Here is a 26748-nt window from a genome sequence, read left to right as displayed (position 1 = left end):
TTTAAAACAAATAAAAGGAAGTTCTTTACGCAGCGCACAGTCAACTTGTGGAACTCCTTACCTGAGGAGGTTGTGAAGGCTAGGACTATAACAGTGTTTAAAAGAGAACTGGATAAATTCATGGTGGTTAAGTCCATAAATGGCTATTAGCCAGGATGGGTAAAGAATGGTGTCCCTAGCCTCTGTTCCTCAGAGGATGGAGATGGATGGCAGGAGAGAGATCACTTGATCATTGCCTGTTAGGTTCACTCCCTCTGGGGCACCTGGCATTGGCCACTGTCAGTAGGCAGATACTGGGCTAGATGGACCTTTGGTCTGACCCGGTACGGCCATTCTTATGTTCTTATGTTCTTACCAAAACCTATGGCAACAGTATATGCAGACTTGGCCAGCAAATTTGAATTAAACACAGATTCCCTAAAAAAATAATTAGGAGGAAGAACTAGGCCAATTATTTTCTGCTAACCAATGGAAACACATTTTAACCAGTGCTCTGAACTGTTCCTGGACTTTTGTTTAAGATTAATCCAGCAGAAAATTATATGGAGAGTGCACTGGACCGCTTTCTGACTGTTCAAAACATATGCTGCTAAATCAGACAAATGTATGATTCAGGTTGTGCTAATTTAACCCATATGCTCTGGAAATGCCCTTATACCCGTATGTTTTGGGCAGACCTTCATTGCAGAGTAAACTTCCCCCTAACAAATCAAATTGTGTCACAAGATAAACATGTAAGTTTCAACCTAATTGATGTTAATAGGAAGCTGAAGAAATTTGGAAAACTTTTGCTCAGCTGAGCAATAATAATTGTTAACAGATTAGTACTACAAAAATGGAAATTCAAATAGAGCCAAACAATTGAAGACTGGAGCATAGACATTATTAGGCTTGGCCACCCTGGAAAGAATTGTATATCATCACAGAAATATGCGAAGAAAAATCCTAAGAATATGGGATGCTTTTCTGGAAGTATCTGAATGATCCTATTAAATACATTCTCTCCCCTCCCCCTCCCCAACCGACCCCTCCTCTCTACCCACTTCCTTACCTCCCCATGTTTATCCCCCTCCTCTGATTTTTGCCTCCGCTCTTTATCTTTTTTTAACTAGTTAGATTTGTAAAAACAAAACTTGTTTCTGCCTAAAATTCTGTACAAATAACGGATTTGCATTGTAACTAGTCATACGTAGCATGAAATGGTTCAGGTATAGCTAGGGTGAGGTAGCAAAGGGTTAATCTATTATGAGGCGTTTAAGCATCGTTTGTTATGTTGGTTTTTCTCTATAGATATTTTAAAAAGTTAATAAGAAATTAAATGTTTCGGCCTGTTAGCGCGTGACTAGGCGCGAGACCCCCCGGGAGCAGAACGTGCCAGCTCCACCTTAAAGCGGCCAGGCTCAGCGGGCCTCGCCCGGAAACGGAAGCGCTCCCCGGGAGGTCGGGGACCGAGTGGTAAGGTGACGTTTCCCAGGCTGAGTGGCGGCGCTGGTGCTCGCTGGGGTGTGAGTCGCGGCGGCGGCAAGGGGCGGACGGGGTGAGAGAGCGGAGCGGAGCGGAGCGGAGCGTGGCCCCCGCGGCCCCTCTGGGCCCACCGCCTCCCGCGGGACCGCTCTGCGCGTGTGCCGCCCGGTGAGTCCCGTGGGCGGCCGGGCGGGGGTCCCGGGGACGGGCCTGTTCTCATCGGCTTTCCTCCACTGCCCCGAGCGCAGGGTCCCTCTGCGGCGCCTCTCACCGCGCGCCCGGCGGCAGGGCCCTGCCGGTGAGTTCCCGTCTGGCCCGCGGTCACCGGCCGGGCCCGCCCCTGCCCTGCCCTCTCCGGCCGGGGGGAGTCTCAAGCGGTTCGCTCTCTCCGAGACTGAGGCGGGGTGTCGCCGCCGGGCACCGCGGGAGGGGCGCTGGCAGCCTGGGCAGAGTCGAAACAAGACACACACCCTTCCAGGCACCAGCCTGCCCCTGATTCCGGCCCAGCCCCATGGCTCTAGAGCCGCACTCTCCTTCCCTTTAAACTGTCCGGCCGCTGCTGTAAAGATCTACACCGATTGGGGCGGGTGGTGTCTGGTCTCTGCTTCTAGCAAGCTGGACCCTCACCTGTTGTAATAGCAGGTATGAAGCTTGGGTATAAACTTTCTGTTTTGAGTTGCTGGTATTCCAGACTAAATGTGGCTTTGTTGTATTATAAACAAATCGGTAGCCAACTAGAAATTATTTCACATAAGTAATCATATAGGGTTTTATGTTTGCCATTCTGCATTTTAAAATATTGACACATTTTCTTTCAACAATAACAAATTTCTCATTAACCATACAACTTCGAAATGCATTATGTAATTCTACAGAAAAAAAGCAGCAGAGAAGACTCCATAAATATCACCTGAAATAGATAAACATATCCTGTCTCAAAGTAGATCATTTGTATTCCATAGGCTAGAAAACAGTATTTTAATGCTTGGGATAAATTTAATCAGGCATTGGGCACTAGTAAATAAGACATTTTGATGTTTACATATCAGTGTTTTTAGGAGTGCTTTCTTAATCTCAGTATAACAATCAACCATAACAACCCTATTCCCTGATCTGACTATGCTCGCAGACCCAAGAGTAGAAATTATTTGGGGCTTTCAAGCGTGCAGGGTGGTTCTCATCTGATGGTTTATACCACTGGATTTGAAACTACTTTGTTTTGAAAGAGCCTACATTTGTTATGCCTTGAAAGTAACTGGAAGATCATTTGGTCATTTAAACTTTGAGGGTGCTACGGAAGAGAGTTCTACTGTTGGCAGTTATAACAATTTACATTTAATGTGGTATGTTTTCAGCGAGAACTACAAATTAAATGTTGTGAGGGTTTTTTTTTTTAACAATGTAAAACAAAAATGTTTTCATTGTTTCTCTGGGGGTTTTTTGGCTGTAATTTTAAAAACAAAGTGGGTGAGGTAATATCTTTTACTGGAACAACTTCTGTTGGTGAAAGAGAGAAGCCTTCAAGCTACCCAGAGCTCTTCAGGTCTGAGAAAAGTAGTCGGGGTTTGTCTACACTTAAAGCTGCTCTAGCACGTCAGTGTAGATATTACCTACCCCAACGGGAGAGATTCTCCCATCGGCATAGGTAATCCACTTCCCTGAGAGGTGCTAGCTAGGTCAGTGGAAGAATTCTTCTCTTGACTTAGTCCTGTCTATACAAGGATGTAGGTTGGCTTAACCACGCTGCTCAGGAGTGTGAATTTTTCGGCAGTCGTTCATGCATATTCTAAGAGACTATTTGAGGTTAAGTGGCCTGTTAACACCCCTGTAGTCAGAGGAAAATAAAGGGGGGTTAGTGGGTACAGATTGTTGTAATAAGCCATAAATTCAGTGTCTTTATTAAGACTATGAATTCATAACTAGCAAAGTTATGAATTTAAGCTCCCAGGCTCATTTTTTAAAGGTGTTGCGTGCAGATTTCCTTTGAAGATGAGGACTGAGAGGTCAGATATGGAGTGATGGTTTTGTGAAAAGTATTTGCCCATGGGTGATTTTGTCTTATTATTTTTCTCCAGGAGTTCATTCGCCCCCTTTTTTTGCCTGTGACTGCCAAGGTGTTAAGAAGCTGCTTCACCGTAAGTGTTCCCTGAGAATATGTGTTAACTATGTATGCCGAACAGTCTGTTCCACCTTGTGTTTAGCTGTGACACTATCTTTCTTAGACCCAAAGAGGAGCTCTGCGTAGCTTCTCTCTTTCACCAACAGAAGTTGACCCGTCAGAGGTTATTACCTCACCCATCTTGTCTCTCAGATCCGACTATGCTACAGACCTATATCGGTATAACTACATAGCTCAGAGGTGTAAAATAAAAAAAAAAATCCATACCCCTGAGCAATGTAGTTATACTGACCTAGCCCTCTGTGTAGACAGCGCTATGTCGGTGAAAGAGCTTCTCCCATTGACATGTCTACAGTAGCACTTTTGTCAGTAAGACTTTTGTCAGTCAGAGGTGTGAACCCTCCCCCCCCCCCCCGACTGACATAATTTCACCAATAGAAGCACCGGTGTGGACCGCTATGTCTGCAGGAGACGCTCTCCCACCAACATAGCTACTGCCACTTCTTGGGGGTGATTTAATTATGCTGACAGGAGAGCTCTCTTCTTTCGGCATAGAGCAGCTACACAGGAGACCTTACAACGGTGCAACTGCAGCAGTATAAGCTGTGCCACTGTAAGGTCTGTAGTGTAGACCTAGTCATAGCTGTCACCTCTCAAAGTGAATTAACTATGCTGATGGGAGAGCTCTTGCCCATCAGCATAGAGTATCTTTATTAAAGCGCTACAGGAGTGCAGCTGCGTCAGTGCAGCGTTTTAAGTGTAGACTTACCCTTTAATATACTTGGATCAACGCGGCTACAACAGAAAATGCTGTTTAAATAAACACTCTCCTGCAATGTTTGTGACATTAAAGGGACCTAACAAAAGTAAACCTGACTTCACTGATTTTTATAGTACAAGCAGTGAGAAATGCAAAAAGGAAACATGGTGAAAAGAGATCTGTATTTAACATTTTTTTTTCCATTCTTAATAATCCAACATGTAGGCAAATAAATGTTTGCTTACAGTATTACTTGAGTCCCTCGATTTTAGTGTTCATGCGCCTAACTTTAAACTGTATAAACTTTTTACGAACATTTAAAAAAAAATCCCTGTGAAGTTTTCCTGTATAAAAGAATGAGTTGAGTAGTATTTTTCTTTTTTACTAATGCCAAGACTTGTATTCAAAGAATTTCACAAAAGTAAATATTTGGATTCTCTACCACATGAGATACTTCCCTTTGAAGAATAGGTGTCTCCTTTATGATGATGAAGAAGGAATAAAGCAAGTTTATTAAAGTCGTCTTTCCCCATCTCATCTTTGTTAGTTGTATCCAAATTTCTGTGAAATATTCATGGTTTCTTTGAGCCTCAGATTCCTGTAGCATCATTAGACTTCAGCAGTTCCCAGCCCTTCTGTTGAAACGTGCTCCCTGTGTTAATGGCTGGTAACTCGTGGGAGAATGGCAGTTGGAACTAAAAATGCTGAAGCTGAAATGTAGAGTCTTTTGGCCTCCCCATCGCCAATTACTTATTTGTAGGCTCACTGTAATGGCGTTACAAGCTGAAACACTTGATTTCTTTAGTTTTTGTTTCAAATTTCTGTGGCAAAAATAACACTGTCAGGAAACAATATGTAACATCTGCACTTGCAGATGTACAGAATTCTGAAAGCTTATTTTAAATTCTATAAATATTTACTTAGGTGCTCTGTGGTCGTGAGTAGTCCCTATCAAACTTGACATATAAAATAAAGCACTTGTGTAAGTCTGCGGGATTGGGGCATTGATTGCTAATAACAGTAAGCTATTAAAATGTAACTTTAAAAAGTAGATCTTTTCTATTTAAGCTGTGGATTTCACAGAAGTTGGACAAGGAAAATCAATCAAGTCTAGTCAAATTTGAGTTTTACCTCTACCTGGCAGAATCAAAATCAGAAGGTGTATCGAAAGATGAGGGTTTACTGGTCAAAACTGTGCTTTCTTATCTTTATGTAACATCATTCAACTTTCACATGGCTTCTGTCACAATATTTTTCCTACCTAGAGATTTCTTCTTGACAGGTTGTCAGATATATATTGTAAGTAAGGCAAGATTTACCATCTAATACTGGTGTTTTCCAAGTGTCATTTGGCTCACTGAGGGAGATCTAGATTTGAACATGGGTCTCTTACTTGGTATATTTCTCTGGAACAATTTTTCACTTCAAAGTTTGAGTTTGTTCATATCCTCTTCTTCCTTGCCATAACTCAGATCTGGTTGTGACATCACAGCTAGTTGCTTGGAAATGCTCTAAAGAGAATTCTAGGACTTGAGATGGGAAATGAGCAACAGTAACAAACTCCAAAATAACCTGTTTTTCATGAAAATGTCCTCAGGAAATGAGAAATTCATTTAGAGCAGCAAAACTCTATAAATAGTCTTAGAACAAAGCTGATTATGAGAGAGACATTTTCCTTTCACTCTATGTAAACATCAAGATCAGATCATGGTAATGTACCTCACTTTTTTTTTGTATGTCTTTGATTTTTAGGTAACAGAATATTTCCTAAAATTAATGTAGCATGTTTACCTTTTCTTAATGCTTTACAGATTGTTGTGTGAGATTTCTGTAAAGCCGCCAAGATGGTGTTAGCAGACCTTGGAAGAAAAATAACCTCAGCATTGCGCTCGCTGAGTAATGCTACAATCATCAATGAAGAGGTATGTAATATTTGTGTACATTATAGCTCTGTTATCACAGAGAAGGCAAAATATTACCATGATGGACTAGGCTGATGTTGGTTAAAAACTACTGGAATTTAGTCACCCCAAAGTCAGATGGCCAAACTAATGTGTCGGCTTGAAGATACCCCAATTTATTTAATTTTAACTGAGTGTACAAGGCATGGGCAGGGGATCACACTGTCTTTTCCTAAGAGGAAATAGGCTGGGGAAGAAGGTAAGCAGCTGAAATCAAAGGAGTAAATGAGAGGAATAAAACAAGCACATAAGTTTGAGTGTGCCACCTGGTAGATGGAACTGAGGCACATCAGTAAGGGAGTATAAATCTTTTGCATCAGCTTCACTGGATGTAATTAATAATGTATATACTATTAAGTATATACATTATTAATTACATGTTCTTAAGCTCATTTGGGTATCCTCTGTATGATTTTGGGTTATTTAGTAGTTACAGTGTATGGTTAACAAAACATAGTGAACAGGTCTCATAGACTTTAAGATCAGAAGGGACCATGGTGATCATCTAGTCTGACCTCCTGCATATTGCCCACCCACTCTTGAAATAGACCCCTAACCTCTCACTGAGTTACTGAAGTCCTCAAATCATGATTTAAATACATCAAGTTACAGAGAATTCTCTATCACTGGTTTTAAACCTGCTTGTGACCCATGCTGCAGAGGAAGCCATAAAACCCCCTGGGTCTCTGCCAATCAGACCTGGGGGAAAATTCCTTCCTGATACCAAGTATGGTGATCAATTAGATTCTAAGCTGTGGGCAAGACCCAGCAGACAAATGCTTGGAAAAGAATTCTCTGTAGTAACTCAGTCTTCCCCATCTAGTGTCCTGTCTCCAGCTGTTGGGGATTTTTGCTACTGGCTGTCACTGATGGGCCACATGCCATCATAGGCAGTCCCATTATACCATCCCCTCCATAAACTTAACAAGTTCAGTCCTTGAAGCCAGTTTGGTTCTCCCCCCGCCCATTCCCCTGCTTCCCTGGGAGGCTATTCTAGAATGTCACTGCTCTGTTGGTTAGAAACCTTTGCCTAATTTCAAGCCTAAACTTGTTGATGGCCAGTTTGTATCCATTTGTTCTGTGTCCACATTGGCGCTTAACTTAAATAACTAATCTCCCTCCTTGATATTTATCCCTATGATGTATTTATAGAGAGCAATCATATCTACCCTCAGCCACCTTTTGCTTAGGCTAAACAAGTCAAGCTCTTTGAGTCTCCTTTCATATGGTAGATTTTTCCATTCCTCTGATCATCCTAGTAGCCCTTCTCTGCACCTGTTCCAGTTTGAATTCATCTTTCTTAAACATGGGAGACCAGAATTGCACACAGTATTCCAGATGTGGTCTCACCAGTGCCTGGTATAATCAGTGGCAGATTAATGATTTTGCTGTCCTAGGCCCAGGGTTTTTTGCCACCCAAAGATCGAAAGTCCCGAAGCGCCAAAAAAAACAAACAAACCCAAAAAACTCTGATAAGTGTCGAAGCCCCCCCCCTCGAAAAACACACACCAAAAAAAAAAAAACCTCCAAGGGCTGAAGTGCCGGGGGAGGTGACTTCAGAGAGCGCAAGTGCCAATCCCCAAATTTGCCAGCCTAGGCCTTGGTGGCCTAGGAGATAATATGCAACTGGGTATAATGGTACTAACATTTTCCTGTCTCTGCTGAAAATACCTCACCTGATGCATCCTAGCACTGTGACTGCATTAGCCTTTTCCAATATAAATTTTTGGAATAATTGGTTAAGCATGCATCCATTACATATTGAAATAGAGTTTAAACTTCTTTCCACCCAATAACAATCCAATACTTTTTAAGTATAAGTGCAGGTTCTTTTAGCAAAAAAGAAGTTAAACAATTATTTCTTTAAAGTGACTGAGTTACAGAGCTTATGAAACTAGTAACATTGGCTATAGGCAGCCATAATGTAGCCAGGAGCTGTGTAAACTTTACATTGGCAGAAACTCTGGATCTTATTTCTGACTGTGTGGTACCTGTTTCATTTCACTTTTAAGTCTGAGTGTTTTGTTAGATGCCCAAAAAAGCCATAAGCCCATAACTGAGAGAGAGAAGGCGACACTTGTTAAAAAAAACAATCCTGGCTTAGAGGGGATGTGAAATTTTATATATAAAACAAATGGAAATAAGCGAAAGTTGATAGCAATGAATATGAATTAGAAGCTGGGAATAGCAGAAAACTGACATAGGAAGCAAAAAGGACACAGACAGATATCTATGGCCAGCAGAATTAAGGACAATAAGGAGTTTAATTATATTAGGTACAAAAGGAATCCTAACAATGGTATTGGTTCATTACTAGATGAAAATGGTAAATTGTCAATAATGCAGAAGAGGCAGAAATGTTCAATAAATAGTTCTGTTCTAAATTTGAGAAGAAGCAAGATGATGTATTCATATTATGTTTGTCATTCAATCAGTAACTACAGACGATGTTAAACAGTAGCTAATTAAGAGATGATTTTTTTAATCAGCAGGTTTGGATAATTTTATAGGAGAATTAAACTGTTCAAAGAGCTCTCTGGACCATTAATTTTTTTTTTTCCCAATGAGTCTTGGAACACTGGGAAAGTTCCAAAGGACTGGAAACAAGCCAATGTTGTGTCAATACTTAAAAAGGGTAAATGGGATGACAGTGGTAATTATAGGCTTCTCAGTTTGACAGCAATCCTGTGGGTGTTTTTTTAAATGGCTGATACAGGACTCAATTGATAAGAATTAAAGTAGGGTAACTAATGCCAATCCACACAACGTGGTTTTATGGAAAATAGATCTTGTCAAACTAAATATCTTTTGATAATAGCATTTGATGTAATATGGTTAATTTTTGTAGGTATTTGATTTGGTACTGCACCATGTTTTGATTAAGAAACTAGAATGATACATAATCAATATGGAACACATTACATGGATTAAAACCTGGCTAACAGGACTCAAAATGTAATTGTAAACAGGGAGTGGCTATTGAGCAGGTGTGTTTGTAGTGGTATTCCCCACTGATCATTTCTTAGTGGTATGCTATTTAACGTTTTTATCAATGATCTGAAAAAAAAAATCAGTGACAGTTTGTAGATGACCCAAAAATTGGAGGAGTGGTAAATAATGAAGAGGACAGGTCTCTCATACAGAGAAATCTAGATCTTGGTAAGCTGGGCACAAGCAACAATACGTGTTACATTTGGCCATACTGAAAGGCCAGACATTAAGGAACAAAGAATCTTGGCCATAGATACAGGATGTAGGAAACTCCAGAACTGGACACACTATTCCAGGGACTAGAAACAGTGACTCTGAAAAAGATTTCGTGTTACGATGGATAAAGACTGAACATGTGACCTCTGTGCGAAGCTGCAACCAACAGAGCTAATGTGATCCTTACATGTATAAAGAGGAGAGGATCAGGTTGGAGTAGAGGTTTCATTACCTCTGTACTTGGCACTGGTGTGACTGCTTCTGTGAATATTGAATATCCAGTTCTGGTGTCTACACTTAAGGATGTTGATAAATTGGAGAGGGTTCAAAGAAGAGCCATGAGAGAGACTCAAGCAGCTCAGTCACTAAGGCATGTTTTGAATCAGTCTGGCTTAACAAAGAGAAGGTTAAGGAGTGACTTGATCACAACCCATAAATATCTGCGTGGGGAATAGAAATTTGGTGATAGAAGGCTCTTCAATCTAGCAGGTTTCTGTCCAGTTGTAACAAGATCTAGTGGCTGGAATTTGAAGCTAGATAAATTCAGACTGGAAATAAGGCCTAACTAACCATTGGAACAATTTACCAAAGGTATGGTGGATTTACATCACTGTAAATCAAAAGATTGGATGTTTTTCTAAAATAGGATCTGATTCAACGACAGCTATTAGACTTGAAGCAGGAATTAATCCAGAGAATTCTATGGCTGGTGTTTTGCAGGAAATCCAGTTAGATAATCACAATGATCCCTTCTGGCCTTAATCTATGAGCAGTTTGCCAATTATCCTAAATTTTATCATGTGTTTTTAATAACAAATTATCAGATTTGATTGAGACCATAAACTTTTCATCTTACCCCAAGCTTGTATCTATGTCTGAAGACGTATAATACCTCAGACAAAATTCTCAAACCTGGGTGCCTAAGTTAAGCAGTTAAATAAGTAACCTGTTTTTTTCAGAGGGGTGAGCATTTGTATCTCCTGTCTTCTCCAGTGAGAACTACAAGAGTTCAGTGTTTCAGAAAATCAGGCCCCTGAGAAAGCTGTGTAGCGTATGGATTAGTGATAAAATTCTTAAATACACCCAACTCTTAAAATTTAACCTTTAATTCTGAACTCTAGGCACCCTGGTTTGAAAACACTGGGCTTAGTGTGTGAATCATGATGTACTTTCTCAATGAAATGTGCTTATTTTGCTTCTAGGGAATACTTTTATTTCTGGATGTTACTTTGTTCCGATGTTTGTTCTTGTTCACTTTTGTCTGTGACTGGATACAAACTGTTCTTGTCAATCTCATTTCCTCTGCAATTTGTCATAACTTTTTTGTGCACATTTATAATTACTTTTTACAGTACAATTCTTTCAATTAACTTGAGTTGACCTTACATGTGGCTGAATTATCTCTTATGAAATTATAGTCATTTCACTGGTGAGGGGGAAGAAACACATTCTTTTAATATAGTAGAGTAAAAGTTTCATGATATATAAGCTGATCAACTAAGCTTTCCATAGCTGAACATTTATTTTTTTCATAGAACTACAGTAGAACCTCTATTACGAACACCTCAGGAATGGTGGTGGTTCGAAACTCTGAAATGTTCATAACTCTGAACAAAACATTATGGTTATTCTTTCAAAAGTTTACAACTGAACATTAACTTCATAGTAAAGTTTCAAAGCTTTATTGAGAAGAAAAATGCTGCTTTTAATCGTCTTAATTTAAATGAAACCAGCACAAAGTTTCCTTACTTGAAAAAAAGATTTTTCAAACTTTCCCTTTATTTTTTTTTTTAATAGTTTGTTTAACACAGCACTGTACCATATTTGCGTGGTGGGTTTTTTTTGTCTCTGCTAGCATTGCCTGATTACATACTTCCAATTCTAAGTGAGGTGTGAGGTTGACCAGTCAGTTCGTAATTCTGATGTTCATAAATCTGGGGTTCTACTCCAGTACTTCTTGTTTTATTCCTATGTTTGCACAATTGAATCAAATATTTTTAATTTATAAATCATTGTGTGCCAGTAAAAGACATGTAAAATCATCAACTTCTACTTCAAGGGCTATCATTCTGTCTATGTTTTACATCAGATTCATCGATTACTTTTAAGTATTAATCATTTTGTGTTTACTGAACACTAAAACAAAAGTGCCATTGTTTTCATGATTCAGATATGAACAAACTTGATTTCCACACAACTGTAAATTTTAAATGCTCTTTTTTTTTAATCCTCCCAAAGGTTTTAAATGCTATGTTAAAAGAAGTATGTACAGCGCTACTGGAAGCTGATGTTAACATTAAATTAGTGAAGCAGCTGAGAGAAAATGTCAAGTAAGTCAAATAATCAAAATAAATTAAATTGACTAGTTCTATTATGTTTGTATGGAGGTTGCAGATGTGTGAGGTGTAGAGTAACTTGCATATGATACCTTAAAGGAATACGCACATGTGATTTTCATTTAATTATTTCCCACATCATTCCACTTCTTTCACTAGAGAAATTTAGTTTGAGTATTTAAATGTCAATCCAGTTTTACCTAAGACGTTTTTCCTCAAGTTAACTAGTTTATGATGCTATTTTCTTCTTTAGAAAAGTATCATATATAAAATCTGTTTTTATATCAAATATAATTTCTCATGAAGTTTCCATGAGAAGTAATGAGATCAAATTAGACATTTTAGTGTAGTGAAATTCCTTCAGAGTTTAACTAGTTGGCCATACATTATACCTTTTAATAGTAATCATACTGATGCCTCTTAAGGTTTGCCTGTTTCATTCTGTGTTTGATATAAACGGGTCTGTTTACATGTGACAGTACTGTTAAAATATGTCTAACTTTTAGTGTACTTTACTTGACTTTATGCTCTTTAAAATATTCAAGTATACTGGAAAGCTGGTAATCTACCCTAAACATGAGGATAATGTTTCTACTGTATGTCCCTTAATGTTTAAGAAAATATGGACAGCTCAAGACACTTAGAGAATATAGGGCATTTTTCTCTGTTCATATAAACTAGGACATACTTCTAATCCTCTTCTCAAGGTTTGCTTAAACTATACTAACATTTCTTGTCTTGTTTTGATTTTATTTTAACAACTTTTAAAAACGTAGGTCTGCTATTGATCTTGAAGAGATGGCATCTGGTCTTAACAAAAGGAAAATGATTCAGCACGCTGTCTTTAAAGAACTTGTCAAGGTAAAACTGCATGAAATTTGCATATTTTTATTTTGGATTTTTCTTTTTGTGTAAAAAACCATCCAGTCCAAATAACAGTTCATGTGTGAACATACTGTACAAACGTCTCAGAGTTACAACATATGAGCTGCTGTTGGTATTGGTAAACATTGTTCCTGTTTGGATACATTGCATTTACCTGTGCCAGGACATTAAATCCAAAGATGTTTAACACTTTTTTCATCTTTAATAACAATCTACAACATTATTTTTTTGAATTGTGATTGAACAATTGGAAAAAAAAGGTCTTTGTAACTAGAGAGATTAGAAAAATTGTTTCTGTATAAAATTCTTTCTGTTGAATTTTGAAAGAATGTAGGATTCGGTAACTGGAGTCCTTTCAAATTCTAGTGCTCACACAAGCTATTTCTGTCTGTAACTGGAGCTTGAAAAATTTGTCCAACGTCTACAAAGTTGAGAAATAAGCCTGTTAGCAAGTGGAAAAGTGCTGTTCTGCAATGCCTCCCACCCAAGCCACACTGCAATTTAAAGGAATAAAGCAGTTGTGTATTTATTCTTTAATTGATAGTATGTTACAATGTGTCTATTTAATAAATTTAAAATGTAATCAACTAAATCTCCCTTGCTTTCTTAGGGTAGGTCTAGACTTAAAACTCTGCAGTTGCAGTGCTTTAACACTTCAATGAAGATGTTACTACGCCAACAGGAGGGCTTCTCACGGAGGTGGATTATGTCGACTGGAGAAGCCCTCCTGTTGACATAGCACTTTCTATACAGGGGTCTGGTTGGCATAACTGGATCGCTTACGTGTGTGGATTTTTCACACCCATGAAACGATGTTGTTATACCAATGTATGTTTATAGTGTTGATCTGGCCTTAGACATTTTCTCCTTTCCTGGCTTCACTCCACTTCTTTCTTTTCCCCTCACTAGATCACTTTGTATCTTATTCTTGAGCTGACTTCAGTGTTTCTTCCTGTTCTCTCCCCTATGTTTTCTGCTTCTCTCTTTTTCCCGCCCCCCCCATTTTTCTCAACTTTTTTAACTTGTCCCATCATTCTTTCCTGCTTACTTCCCCAGCATGTTTTTTGTTCCCATTTGCACATACTCCTTTCCTCCATCCACTTGTATGTAGGGTTTGACATTTTTACAAGACTCTTAATAGCCTAATGTTGCTAGCCAAAGACCAAGTGATAGGGAAGAGAGGGATAGAGGTATTGTTTGTGAGGAACACCTACATCAGAAACCAATACACCCCTGCTTCTGGGGGGGAAAAAGGGTGCTATGATTTCTTCCTTGTTGTTGTGGTGTCCTGTGACGCTGCTTGAGGGGCATAGGGCTGGGCCTGGGTTCCATCTAGAAGACATCTGACAAATCTGAAGTATACAAATTCTCCCCAAGGCTGCAGGAGGGGTAAGGAGGGTTCTTTCTCTGGGTACCTTCCTCTCACCCAATATGCAGCAGCCAAGAGGTTGTATCTCTAGTAATCTTACCCCTTTTTGTCTCCATTTGTGAGTTGTTGTCCTCCTTTAATAACTTCAGTGCAATGCCTGTTTGCACAGTTACTCAGCTTTTCCCATCCAGAAGCATCAAAGTGAAATTAGCCAGATTCCTTTCAGTTTCACACCTCCCTAGAGGGCTTTGTCTATCTTTTCTTAAATCCATAATAGACCAATCGATCAAGGTGAATTCTGATTTCTATCAGCCATCTCAGAGAGCGTGCCAATCACAATCTGGCATTCGTGTTGTTCTAGCCAGTCCTTCTGTCACCCATTGGCCAGGCTTTCAGTGACACCAGATACCTAAAAATCAGAATTAAGTTTGTTTAAATATTTTGTTTCAAATAAGCAAAATAAACAAAACAAATTAATATCTGAACTCAAGGAAATTTTGTGCGTATGTCTTTAGGGACTAGTCAAATCTACCTTGAGTTAGACCTATGAAATGTGCAATTAATAGCAATGTTCAATCAGTTAGCCTTTTAAAAGACCAAGTTCCAACACACAGTTGGGTATGTAAGTCAAGCCATCCCTCTGCACGGGGACTTGGGTGAAGGTAGGAGCATAGTATGTGCTCTAACAATTCCACGCTTCTGAGGTTTAACTTTCTAGCATTTATTATGCTTTGTCTTACAGCTTGTAGATCCTGGAGTCAAAGCCTGGACACCAACTAAAGGAAAACAGAACATTATAATGTTTGTTGGGCTGCAGGGAAGTGGTAAAACAACAACATGTTCAAAAGTAAGTTATACTGAATCCTCTTACAACACTTAATAAAGAAAATAGTTAAAATTAAACTGTCTGAAACACAATTTTCTGTTAGATGTTACTGTTGGCTTGTATACTTTCATGGTTATTAATATAGCTTGCTGAATACAGTACAACCTTATTTATATAAGATACAATCTCTGCAGGAAACTTTTTTTTCTACGCAATATATAATTAAAAGAAATGATGAGAACATTCATTTATGTTTGATGGGATTAAAGAGAGAAGAGAAACCTTGACAAATGAAAGTTGAAGCCAGCCACCAGCTGATGAGATCTGGGAAGAAATTCCTTGCCCCCCACCCCCACCATGCAGGTTATTCAATAATTGTTCACTGAGTGGTGGTGGTTGTACCTTTTCTTGAATCATTGGGATATTGGCCACTATTGGAGATGGGGTAGTAGACTAGATAGACCACTGGTCTGATCTGGTTAGGTAATTAATGTTCTGACAGAAAACACTTCCACTATGCAGTCCCCCTTTCTCTCATTGAGTCACTCTAATGTTCTCTGACATTTGCTTTGCACTGTTGCAGTTTAGTGTCAGTGTTACAGTAAGGGGGAAATTGTTCCAGCTCTTATTCAAGTGTTTTATGGAGTGGAGGGGAGATATTTTTCTGAAATGGTTACATGAAAAATAATTGACTACTGTCCCATCTGAATGTTAATGTGGTAGAATGTGATGAATGTATATAATGAGGGCTTTCATTTCACAAAGACAAGTATTTAAAGCAATGGAGCTCGCTTCAGAAGCTGTTGTGTTATCAGTTGAAAGGTTCAGGACCTAGCAACCAGTCTGCAAGATCAAAAGTTGGCAAATATCTCAGTGGTTGTTCACCTTTCCATTCTCCACATGTACTTCTACATCTTGCTTGACTGTCACACTAGCTCAGGAAATTAAAATTATGTGTCCCATTCCAAACCTGCCTAGTGCATGATATGGCAAAGCCAATCTACCATGATCTAGATGCTAATGAGTCACATGGTAGAAAAGTTTTGCTTTAAATGCTAATTAAAGTCAATAATCTCTGATAATGCCTTACATTTTTATTGTTGCTAATATATGACCAAAGATCTCTGGTTGCAGGCAGTGTGGTCCAGGAAAAGGTGTCTTGATTCTGTCTCGTTTAGAAAATATCAGTACAGGACTTCAGTGACTTATTTAGCTTTTTTATAAATCTAACGTTCTATTTTTAAGAGAAGGATTTGTCACCTCACAAATCACTAAAATGCTTGGTACTGTAATCACATTTTGTATTTCCTTTTAACAGTTAGCCTACTATTACCAGAGGAAAGGTTGGAAGACATGTTTGATATGTGCAGACACATACAGAGCAGGTATTATGAGTAACTTTAACTTTAAATAGATTTGTTCCATTTTTGCACACTTCTACATTACAGTTGGTCCACTGACAATATCTCTATTTTACAGGTGCTTTTGACCAGCTAAAACAGAATGCAACAAAAGCAAGAATTCCATTTTATGGGAGGTATGCGCTTTTTGGGTTTGGGAACAGTTCAACTCATTCTAATGTTACATATTTGGAAAAAATATATAGTGGATCAGTGAGTTGTCAAACAGACTTTAACAAGAACAGAACCTTTATAAAAGAGTAGGCTATTGCCACATTCAGGTCTTCAGGGAGACGTGAATACATCCTTTTTGATCTTTAGAAATGTTAGAAAACACTTAATCTCTATCCCCAAGTATAAACAGTGATAGGAGGCTCACAATAAGATGGCAATTCTGTAGAGCAAAAAAAGTGGATCACTCTTCTGAATTGTGCTTTGACTGCATTCTCAGTGCTTTCCTATCTCGCTACTGTGTGCACACTGATGGAAGAATATAGATTTAAACCTGCTCCAGCTCTATATTAGTAGAGCTGAGATAAGGCACAGTGTATAAATTATGCTTTTCAATGCAAGAGATGCCAAAGGAAAGAGGTTAGATATAAAAACTTTAGATGCTGTATCATATAAACAACCAGTACACTCTAACTAAGAATGTCTATAGCTAAAAATTTGGGATGGATTTTAAGTTTTGATTGCATATGTATGAATTAATTAAAAGTTTGTTTCCTAAAAATGGATCCTTGGGATGGGGGTGCATGGACACAAAGTTTTTTCATGTAATTTAGATATGTCTTTACCTTTTGAATAGTTACACAGAAATGGATCCTGTGATTATTGCCTCAGAAGGTGTTGAGAAATTTAAGAATGAAAACTTTGAGATAATCATTGTTGATACAAGTGGGCGTCACAAACAGGAAGATTCTTTGTTTGAAGAAATGTTACAAGTTGCCAATGCTATAGTGAGTAACTACTGAAAGTGTAAAAATGGTTCTTGATTTGCTTTTGTTTTTATAGTCATTTTTAAATACAACATATCACTATCCAAATGTGTTTTACATAGATGCTGTCTATTATAGAACATGTCAGGGCTTTAATTTACATCTCAGGAGTTTCTGAAATGTGGGGACAGTTCTGGACCAGTGTAACAGCAAGGATAAATGAAGTCTGAAACTTATTAGCCTTCAATTGGTGCAAGTTCAGTAAAATTACTTAATTTTAAACTATTCTTCTACTCATTTATATAATTAGTCATTGAATTAAAGTTAGCTTGCATATATCAAGGCTGACGTTATCACTTCAAACAATATGCTCTTTTCTTTTGTGATCTTTGCATAAGCAGATTCAAAGAAAAAGGACTGATGTGTATTTACATCATTACAGAAATTATAGCAAATGTACTAGGGTTTCATCTGCCACTTCTTCGCATGTCTGGTTTATGTGAGAGAGATCAGGTAATCATCGGTCATGCTGATTAACAAATGAATCTGGTGACTACACTCTCACGTGGCTTAAGGAACAATCTTTATGAAGTAACAAAACTGACAGCCTCAGCTTGGCCACCAGACTTGGGATCAAATGGAAGATATTCTTTGGCATCTTTTATTAGTAAGCCTAATACTTAATAGGAGAATAGGAGGAGGACAGCATGGTCAAATATTGTCTTAACATTGCTCGGCATAAACAATAATGTTTACAAATATTGTAATAGTCCATATTAAGTAGAGGATTATAACTTGTGGAAAAAGCCATCATTATAGCTAGTAGGCCATCTTTGGAAGTAAGTATCTGTAGTTTTCTGGCATTTTCTTTGGGGAATGAAGTGAAAAAATATTTCAAGTTGCTGTTTTTCTTGCTCATTGTTCAGTCTTGATTCACTCATTAAATACTTTCTAGATTTGTACCATTTCTTTAAAAATTTCATTGTACTTAAGAGTGTACTACAGAACATAATACATAGATACAGAGTTAAGACACAGAAATAACTCATGTTAATTTTTCCAGCAACCAGATAACATTGTTTACGTTATGGATGCCTCCATTGGTCAAGCTTGTGAAGCTCAGGCGAAGGCTTTCAAAGATAAAGTAGATGTAGCCTCTGTTATTGTGACAAAACTTGATGGCCATGCAAAAGGTGGTGGCGCTCTCAGTGCGTAAGTATTGTGCAGTAATGGGGTTTTGGTACTTTTGTAGCTGAATGTGATATTTAAACTATCAGAAGAGTTGTTAAACAAAGTTCTCTTGTTGGTTTTTGTCGCATGCAATTGGGTGTGCTGATTCTTAGCTCAGTGAGTAACACTGGCCTTGATGCAAACCAGTTATGGCCTGATCCTGACTTCAGGGGGTGTTGTGAGTGCTTGGCAGCTTTCAGGATTAGACTGAGGCGCTTTTTATATTTTTGATATTACACATCTTTCTGTAAGCGTCAACTTGTTTGCTCAGGATAGTATCACTAGTCTCTCTGTACATGTGAGAGGGGTGTTTGTCTTAATACCCTTAAAAAAAAAAATTAGTAGATAAATGCCTTAGAGACATGGTTCAGATGAAAAGATAGCTTCCCATTAAGAGTCTAAAATGACATACCAAAAAAAGATGATAACCTTGAGATGTTGAGGCGATGCTGGATGAAACTCATATCAGTGGAATGCAAGTTAAATCTCTGATTGATAAAAGTCCAGAAAATGGTCAAAGGAACCCACTTATTACATTTTCTTTGATTCCATGCTTCTGTCAAAAGCCATGCAGCACAGCATCCTGAAACTGAAGCCAGTCCTAAAGTTACTAGAACACATCAGAAATATGATATCTAAGCATCTGTCTTTATACAGGCAGACATGTCAAACATACTTGTTGTGGAAATAATGGTTAGAAATTAGGTTGGTTATAGAAACAATGGAGAATATTGGCAAAACAATCTGGTCTGTTGGTTTTGATGCCAGCTCTTTAAGTCAGTGTCTGACTGAACTGAAAAGTTAAGGCTCTTAAACACCTATAAATATTCTGTTTTGTCAGTAAAAATAAAGTTGGCAGAAGACTAAGCATACTAGCCAAAAATAGACACTGAGGGTGAGAGCTGCACCTTGCAGGTCCTGGGCCATGCTAATAAGATGACCAGGTGCCCTCTTTTTCTTACCACTCCACCTCTATAGCTGCTGGGAATTCAGAGTGCAGGAATTTCTAGCAGAGCGTGGTCCCTGCTTTAGAGTTTTGCCTTTCACCTCTCTTGCTAGTAGGTGTCTGACAACCTTGAAGCTCCCACCTTCCTCTACCTTCTGGAAGGGAGAAGTTTTATCTGTCTTCCCCATTTGGAAGCCTCCTGGCTGCTTTAAGATGTGGAAGAAAAAGAGGTCTCCACTATGCTCCATTTTGTTGGCTGCTTCTCCATGAATAACTTCAGTACTTGCCTCTGTTGGCTTCCCAACAGCAGGATGAAATGGACAGGGTTAAGTTTTAGGTGCCCACAAGGTTCTGAATGTGAACAGTGAAACTGACCGTCTTAATTTCCCATTAGTGGTGCTTGTTAAAGCTATCAGCAGTGTTACAGGCACTGAGTCTGTCTGAAAAATCAGGAACACATCTATTTAATGTTTGTTCATATTTTGAAGGCTATATTTTATAATCATAAGGAATAGAAACTTATTTTTTTAAAATATATTACAAGCCTAAAATGATGGCTTAAATCCCTGAGTTTATTAGGGAGTGATTCCCAATTGCTACTGGCAAGTGGCTGTTTCAAATCCTGTATGCTGAATCCTTTTGCACTGGTAGTTTGAGGAGCTACTAGAATAGTGCAGGCAAGTAAAATCTGAATAGTGTCATTACATTCATTTATTTTAATATAAGGGAGCAGAATTTGGGCCATATTGTGTCTATAAACAATGTCAATCTTATTACTTATACTTCATTGCAGAGTTGCTGCCACAAAAAGTCCTATTATTTTTATTGGTACTGGAGAGCACATAGATGACTTTGAACCATTCAAAACACAGCCTTTCATCAGCAAACTCCTTGGTATGTACTATTTATAACTACAGACTACCCAAGTGTTCTCAAAAATGTCACTGTCACAGAAAAAAATTGGAGCATAATTTTCCTCACAAATTTTGAAGAAGGCTTTCTGTTTTCCAGGCATGGGTGATATTGAAGGATTGATAGATAAAGTAAACGAATTAAAGTTGGATGATAACGAGGCACTCATAGAGAAGCTGAAACATGGTAAGCTCCCCCAAAACATTTATGTAACAGAGCTAACCTTTTAAGTAATCTTCAGTTAGTAGAAAATTTATTTAAAGTTACCAACTTATTTTTCTTGTCATGTTAAAGTACTTAGAGAAATATAAATTTAAATCATATAGGTAAAAAAAAAATCCAGACTTCTCATGAAGAGTTGAAATGTGAAAGTAAATGGATTGCTCCTCTGACACCGCATTATTTGCATGCTTTCTCAACACAATTGCAACTTACCTAAGGTTCTTAAATGTGTTATGCAAAGTGGGATACAGCCAAATAACAGGAGAATATGCAGAAGAAGTATCTTTGCATCTAACATGATTTGGCTCTGTCCGTTCTCTCCATAAAGTGTAATCAGAGATGGGTGGGCAGGATCAGTCTATATAAAAATGTAATTGTGTGATCATCTTCACTAACCTTCCATTTCTGTTGTACTTCAGGTCAGTTTACGTTGAGAGATATGTATGAACAATTCCAAAACATCATGAAAATGGGACCCTTCAGTCAGATCTTGGTTAGTTATCCTGAAAATTTTCTGTCCGAACTTCACTTGTTTTCAATTTTTGTAGAAAGTGCTGGGGAACTTTTTGTGAATTTTAAGGAATTCTTCCCATGGAATAGCTGTCTGAAATGCTACCAGATAATTTTAATGGCCTCTGGTAAACATTAATAACTTCAAAAGCAGAAATAGGAACATGTTCAAATTTGCTGAATAAAATATTTTAAAATATATAGAGCTATCTATTTCTCAGGTCACTCAAACAGTAGTATCTTGTAATTTGCAAAACTGACACAATTAACTCCTTTAACTGAACTATTTTATAGGGTATGATCCCTGGTTTTGGAACAGATTTTATGAGTAAAGGCAACGAACAGGAATCAATGGCAAGGCTAAAAAAATTGATGACTATAATGGACAGTATGAACGATCAAGGTAAAACAAGTTCCAGTAATAGAAAGTTAAGAACAGTTACACCTCTACCCCGAAATAATGTGACCCGATATAACACGAATTTGGATATAACTCAGTAAAGCAATGCTCCGGGGGAAGTGGGGGGCAGGGCTGTGCACTCCGGCAGATCAAAGCAAGTTCGATATTATGCAGTTTCACCTATAACATGGTAAGTTTTTTTTTATTTTTTTAATTTGTTTTTATTTTTGGCTCCCAAGGATGGCGTTATATCGGGGTAGAGGTGTACTTAAATAATTCATTGCTATGTTCATTATTTTATTGGAACAAGTGTTGGGGAGGGTGGAAAGAAACAGGAGAGTACTAACTTATCATGTTAGTATAAATATCCGTACATAACTGAAACAATCCAATGAAACAATTGGAAAACTCACAACAGGATTGAGTTGCACATAACATATAGGCTTTCAAAAATAAGACTGAGTAGAGGATCCAGATACTGCTTGATCCAAAGTAAATTATTTGGAAGGAATATTTTATTTTATTAGCTAGAGGAGATTTCTAAGCATACTTTTTGGAGCTGGAGTTAGACACAGTCCATACACTCATTGTCAGTCATTATAGAGATAATCACTTCCTTTAAAGTCATTGTCAGGGTAGAATTGCCTGCAAAAATGTCTGTGAGGTTGCATATTTATTGTCTAATATCCGTATAGAACCTTATGCATTTGCAGTAAAAGGATTGTTTTCCAACTGTCACACCCACCAGCTCACCCTGGTCTCTGGCACTCAGGTTGGTTTGTTTTCATCTTGCACATCTACATTAGTCATAGAAGCTTTGCTGGCAGATTATGCCCTCAGTTATACCTGTGAAAAGCCCAGTAATCTTAAGTGGGGTTGCACACATGTAGTTAGGGGCATAATTTGTTATGCAGAACATCTGTTGCTAATGGTGATGCACAAGAATAAAGGAAATCCAGCTTGAGTGGCTGGTAGTTGGAAAAATTATAGAAATCATTGAGATGAAATGTATATGGAAGTCCACTGTCACTTACAGTCACTTTTCAGGGTAGAACCGCACTTTTAAAAATTAAAACAAACAATTTTCAACTACTGAGTTCTCATTAAAACCTGTATTGCATCCAGATAAAGTTTACATAAAGTTAAGGTGTATAGCTATTTTGCATTGTTTTTAATTGCAGAACTAGATAGTACAGATGGTGCGAAGGTTTTCAGTAAACAACCAGGAAGAATCCAAAGAGTAGCAAGAGGTTCCGGTGTTTCTACCAGAGATGTTCAGGAGCTCTTGACACAGTACACAAAGTTTGCACAGATGGTAAAAAAGATGGGAGGCATCAAGGGACTTTTCAAAGGTAAGTAAAACATCCATCTACTTGGCAATCACTCAGCTGTAGGAAAGGCATTGTGATGGTGGTCACTAGTGGGAATAGGGCCAAAGATGAGGGGGCTTAACAATGTAGTTTGAGGTCTGAGGGAGGAAAGGGAATAAGTGTGGCTGCAGAATGAAAGTGGGCTATAGTGCCCTCCATTATTCTATGGACAATTGAGTTATATAATGAGCTTAGAGCTGAAATCAGTGTTTCTGATTTGTAGTTAGTTCATAAAGGCAAAGTATTGTTAGTGTTCGTTCAATGAAAGTGGACAAGATTGAGACATCTGATTTAATGAGGATTCCATTTGGTTCCCAAATAATAAGGGAAAAAATCAAGACTTTTTTCCTATAATTTTGTATTGGTCAGAAGCATCATTTACCCAACAGTTCCCAAGTCCTGTTTATAAGCTAATTTTTGCTCTACATGGTAAATTCAACCCAGCTGTGACTGCTGCATGTAGATTCAATTTAAGGGGAAATTACTTCTTAGAGGAGTGCACCTGGAATTGCCATTTTCTGCTAACCCCTGGGAAATACTTTGAATAGCTTTATGTACATCTAAAATGTGTCCACTTTCATTTTATATAAAATTATTTACTAGCTGTACTGCTGCTTATGCCAGTTAACATGCACTTGGCCAGAGAGAGAGCACTCATGCCTTGTGAATTTAAGTGTGGAGTTCATGAACAGTTTCAGACTGGTAGTAAAGATTTTCTGTTGAGGAGGAGAAAACTCTCTTCACTACAAATATACAGACTGCTGATTATTTTTATTTTTCACATGCACTGCCAAACACACACAGATCATCAACCACTTAGCAAGTGGCAGCGTCACTTTTTTGATCATTGTTAACTTAAGCTGGTTTGAATCCAGCAACTAGGAGGGGGAAGCTTTTACATTATCAGTCTCTGGAGTAATGCATTTTTCTTGTCACTTTCTGTATTTAAGGAGGTGACATGTCAAAGAATGTAAATCCATCTCAAATGGCAAAACTGAACCAACAGATGGCAAAGATGATGGATCCGAGAGTTCTTCATCACATGGGTAAGCGTTACATTTTTACAGTATAAACTAGGCAATTTGCAAGGAATTATGGGGGAGCATTTGACAGAGCATATCCATGTCACTGAAATATGTTTTCATGTTAAGATTTTTAACTTTCTTTTAATTACAACCTGGAAAAACAATTTGAGCTCATGGAATATTTCGCAGCTATATTTCCCTATTTCAGCCGCCTCTTGGGGTGGTTCGGTGGTGTGAGAAGGAACAATTAGATGAGAGAGGTGATAAGTAAAAAGCTTCACACAGCTGCCAGAGAACTCCTCTTCTGTCTGATACTGCTGGGCTGAACCACAGTGGGCAGCAGCTCCCAGTCCCAACCTTACATAATTTCTTCTGAGAGCTCCAGTACTGTCTTGTCAATGAATAGCCCAGTCACAAAAGCTTGTTCCAATAATTGGATGGATTAGTTCTTGTTTCCAGGCATGAAACAGGTTCCTCCTCTATCTCTCTCCTTTAAAACCCACTTTAAATCTAGTCTTCAGTTGTCGATTTCCTCTGACCATCTACGCCCACTCACATACTACTTAGATTGAATATCCATCCAAGCTAGACAATACCTGTTGTGTTTGTAAAGCACAGTTGAACACCTATGGTGCTGTGCATTAGTGGTGAAGTCTGAGGTTTCTTAACCAAGAAGGGTTACTACTAATTGAATTGCCAGGCTACTTACCTACCTAGTTCTCACTGATCTCTCTTCTCTAGGTGGCATGGCAGGATTGCAGTCAATGATGAGACAGTTTCAACAAGGTGCTGCTGGAAACATGAAAGGCATGATGGGATTCAATAATATGTAAAGAAGCCTTAATAAAAACTGACTGACTTGGCTGAGGACATTTGCTGCGACTTCGGTAAAAGGATTTGATTTATTCCTTTTTACAGTGAGAGAAGAGTGTCGATGGGGGTGGAGGAAGTGACCTTTTGAAACTTCTATTTGGGCTTCTCAAGAAGATTCTAAATTGATTTCTGGAAAACAGTTATATTTTTGCTTAGTTCCTTCCCATTAAAAGAAGTTCTTAAGTTTAATAAATAAAAATCATGATGTAAAATTTTAATATGTAGAGACACTTTTTAATTGTTTGCATTAAATGGCAGCCATTATATTTGTAAACAATCCAGATATTTGGTTAATAGTAACATAAAATGTCCCAATAAATATGTTGTAAAATAAACTTAAATGGTTGTAAATGAAGGATGTGCTTATTTCTTTGATTTTAAAACTGTCACTAGAATGCACCTTTTTATTGGTGTAGTGTAGGTGCTCACTGCTAGCAGTACTTAAATAACAGTTACAAGAGAGATGATCAGAGGAAATATATGCCTTTTGATATCGTTGAATGTAAGGTGTTGAGTTGCCTGCAGACCAAAATCGGGGTAGAGAGGGCTGCTCGTTAGTGTGCATCTACCTCCTTTGCTGCGCTTTCTCAGAGGCTGGTTTTGCAGGGAACTGCTGCTTCTTGCCGTGGACATCCTGTGCAGAATCTCACAAGATTGCTGATCTCTTCTCCTGTTTTGTGTGTGTGTGTGTGTGTGTGGGAGTCTGAGAGGGTTATTGAGGAGACATGGGTTTCAGGGATCTTCAGTACATTCATGACATCTAGCTTTGTCTTAATCTCACCAGACTGCTAATTAAGCAGTGTATTTTGCTGTGAGCTTAATACACTGGTGCTCTATAATCTGCACTAAATGGAATTTAAAATATTGATATTGACCATAAAACTCTAAATGGCCATGGACTGATGAATTCAGAGACCACCTTTCACCCTATACAGTAGAACCCCATTTATCTGACCCTTCATTATGCGGCTCTATGTATTAACTGAACAACCTGCGCACACAGGCCAGAAGCGGGTGATCTCGCCTGAGGCCGCTAGATGGTGCTGCAGCCTTGCATTTTCGCATTCTCCAGTTTATCTGAATTTTTGATTATCCGATCTGGCTCCCATCCCAATTAGATCGGATAAATGATGTTCTGAGTGAGCAGGGGCGCTTGAGCTAGAATTCCCTTTGTATAAAAGAGAAGAAAGTAGCTGGCAATTGTGTGAGGATCTTTGATTTTGGAACTTAATCCCCAGCCCTGGTCTGAAACAGGCAGAATCTACTCATCTTTGGGCATGCTTCAAAGTTCTGGAGTCATGGAAGAATTATTGCGGGGGTGGGGGAGGGGGGCAAGGACAGATTATTCAATAGCTATTTTCTGTCTATCAATTGTTCACTGGGGAGGGGGTGTTTATATTAATTTCAGTGGAATATATGGGCCCAAAGAGTCAAAGATGTTACTGCCCAACATTAAATAGTGTTAAACAAGGTTTGGGGTTTAGTATACTGAAACATCAGCCTGCTTAGTACCATTGCAAATACCTTATGAAAAAATCTTTTCAAACTCTCATTAAAGATTCTGATTTACAGGCAAAAACATGAGGCATCGAGTACAGCATTAGGAGGCCAATGAGGATTTGTTTACATTGTACAACTGTATTGTCTTGTTACCTCAGGAAACAAGTCATTTCTCCCAAGTGTGAAATCTGTGGTAAAACGTACCTTAACCTGTTCTTGTTTTCCACTTATTACCCTGTTTACACTGCAGGTAAGTCAGTGGAAAACCACGTTGCGCTGAAGCCAGGTCTCTGATATGGCTGTATCTATAATATAGACAGGGCCTTGCAGTGAAAAGACAAAACGTTGACATTGCGCTGCACAAGAGGTTAATCAAGACTTCCTGCCAAGATTTGTAGGAAAGAATAGTATCGGAGGAAACTGTCAATCTTATCAGCGTGTGGGGAAGTATTAGCTATACAGCAACAATATTTGTCTTTTGTCTAAAGTGTGACA

General features: G+C 38.4%; 2 protein-coding genes across 6 annotated transcripts in view; one reads left to right on the top strand and one right to left on the bottom strand.

The window, feature by feature from the left end:
- The window catches only part of LOC123368613, a 101193-nt gene extending 95382 nt beyond the window's left edge, over window positions 1-5811 (bottom strand). The window contains exon 1 of one of the 3 annotated variants that reach the window (XM_045013545.1): window positions 5737-5811. The gene's annotated coding sequence lies outside the window, so the exon portion shown is untranslated. The other 2 variants (XM_045013547.1, XM_045013546.1) reach the window with 2 other exon arrangements.
- SRP54 (signal recognition particle 54) lies at window positions 1387-25087 on the top strand. 3 transcript variants are annotated; one of them, XM_045013534.1, is made up of 17 exons: window positions 1387-1455; window positions 3540-3599; window positions 6155-6265; window positions 11750-11841; window positions 12624-12708; window positions 14844-14948; window positions 16246-16312; window positions 16407-16464; window positions 17136-17286; window positions 18329-18477; window positions 20235-20335; window positions 20453-20539; window positions 20995-21068; window positions 21380-21488; window positions 22667-22837; window positions 23806-23901; window positions 24622-25087. In XM_045013534.1, the coding sequence occupies exons 3-17, from the start codon at window positions 6188-6190 to the stop codon at window positions 24711-24713; spliced, it is 1515 nt and encodes a 504-aa protein (XP_044869469.1). In that variant the 5' UTR covers window positions 1387-1455; window positions 3540-3599; window positions 6155-6187; the 3' UTR covers window positions 24714-25087. The 3 variants fall into 3 exon arrangements, with proteins under 3 accessions (XP_044869469.1, XP_044869468.1, XP_044869470.1); XM_045013533.1 differs by lacking the exon at window positions 1387-1455 and adding an exon at window positions 1566-1632; XM_045013535.1 differs by lacking the exons at window positions 1387-1455; window positions 3540-3599 and adding an exon at window positions 5876-6053.
- Window positions 25088-26748: the final 1661 nt, after the last annotated feature.

The sequence above is a fragment of the Mauremys mutica genome, chromosome 4 (genome assembly GCF_020497125.1).
Source record: "Mauremys mutica isolate MM-2020 ecotype Southern chromosome 4, ASM2049712v1, whole genome shotgun sequence".
Taxonomy (NCBI): domain Eukaryota; kingdom Metazoa; phylum Chordata; order Testudines; family Geoemydidae; genus Mauremys; species Mauremys mutica.
The sequence above is the reverse complement of the archived record's forward strand: the minus strand, read 5'-3'. Positions and strand labels throughout refer to the sequence as shown.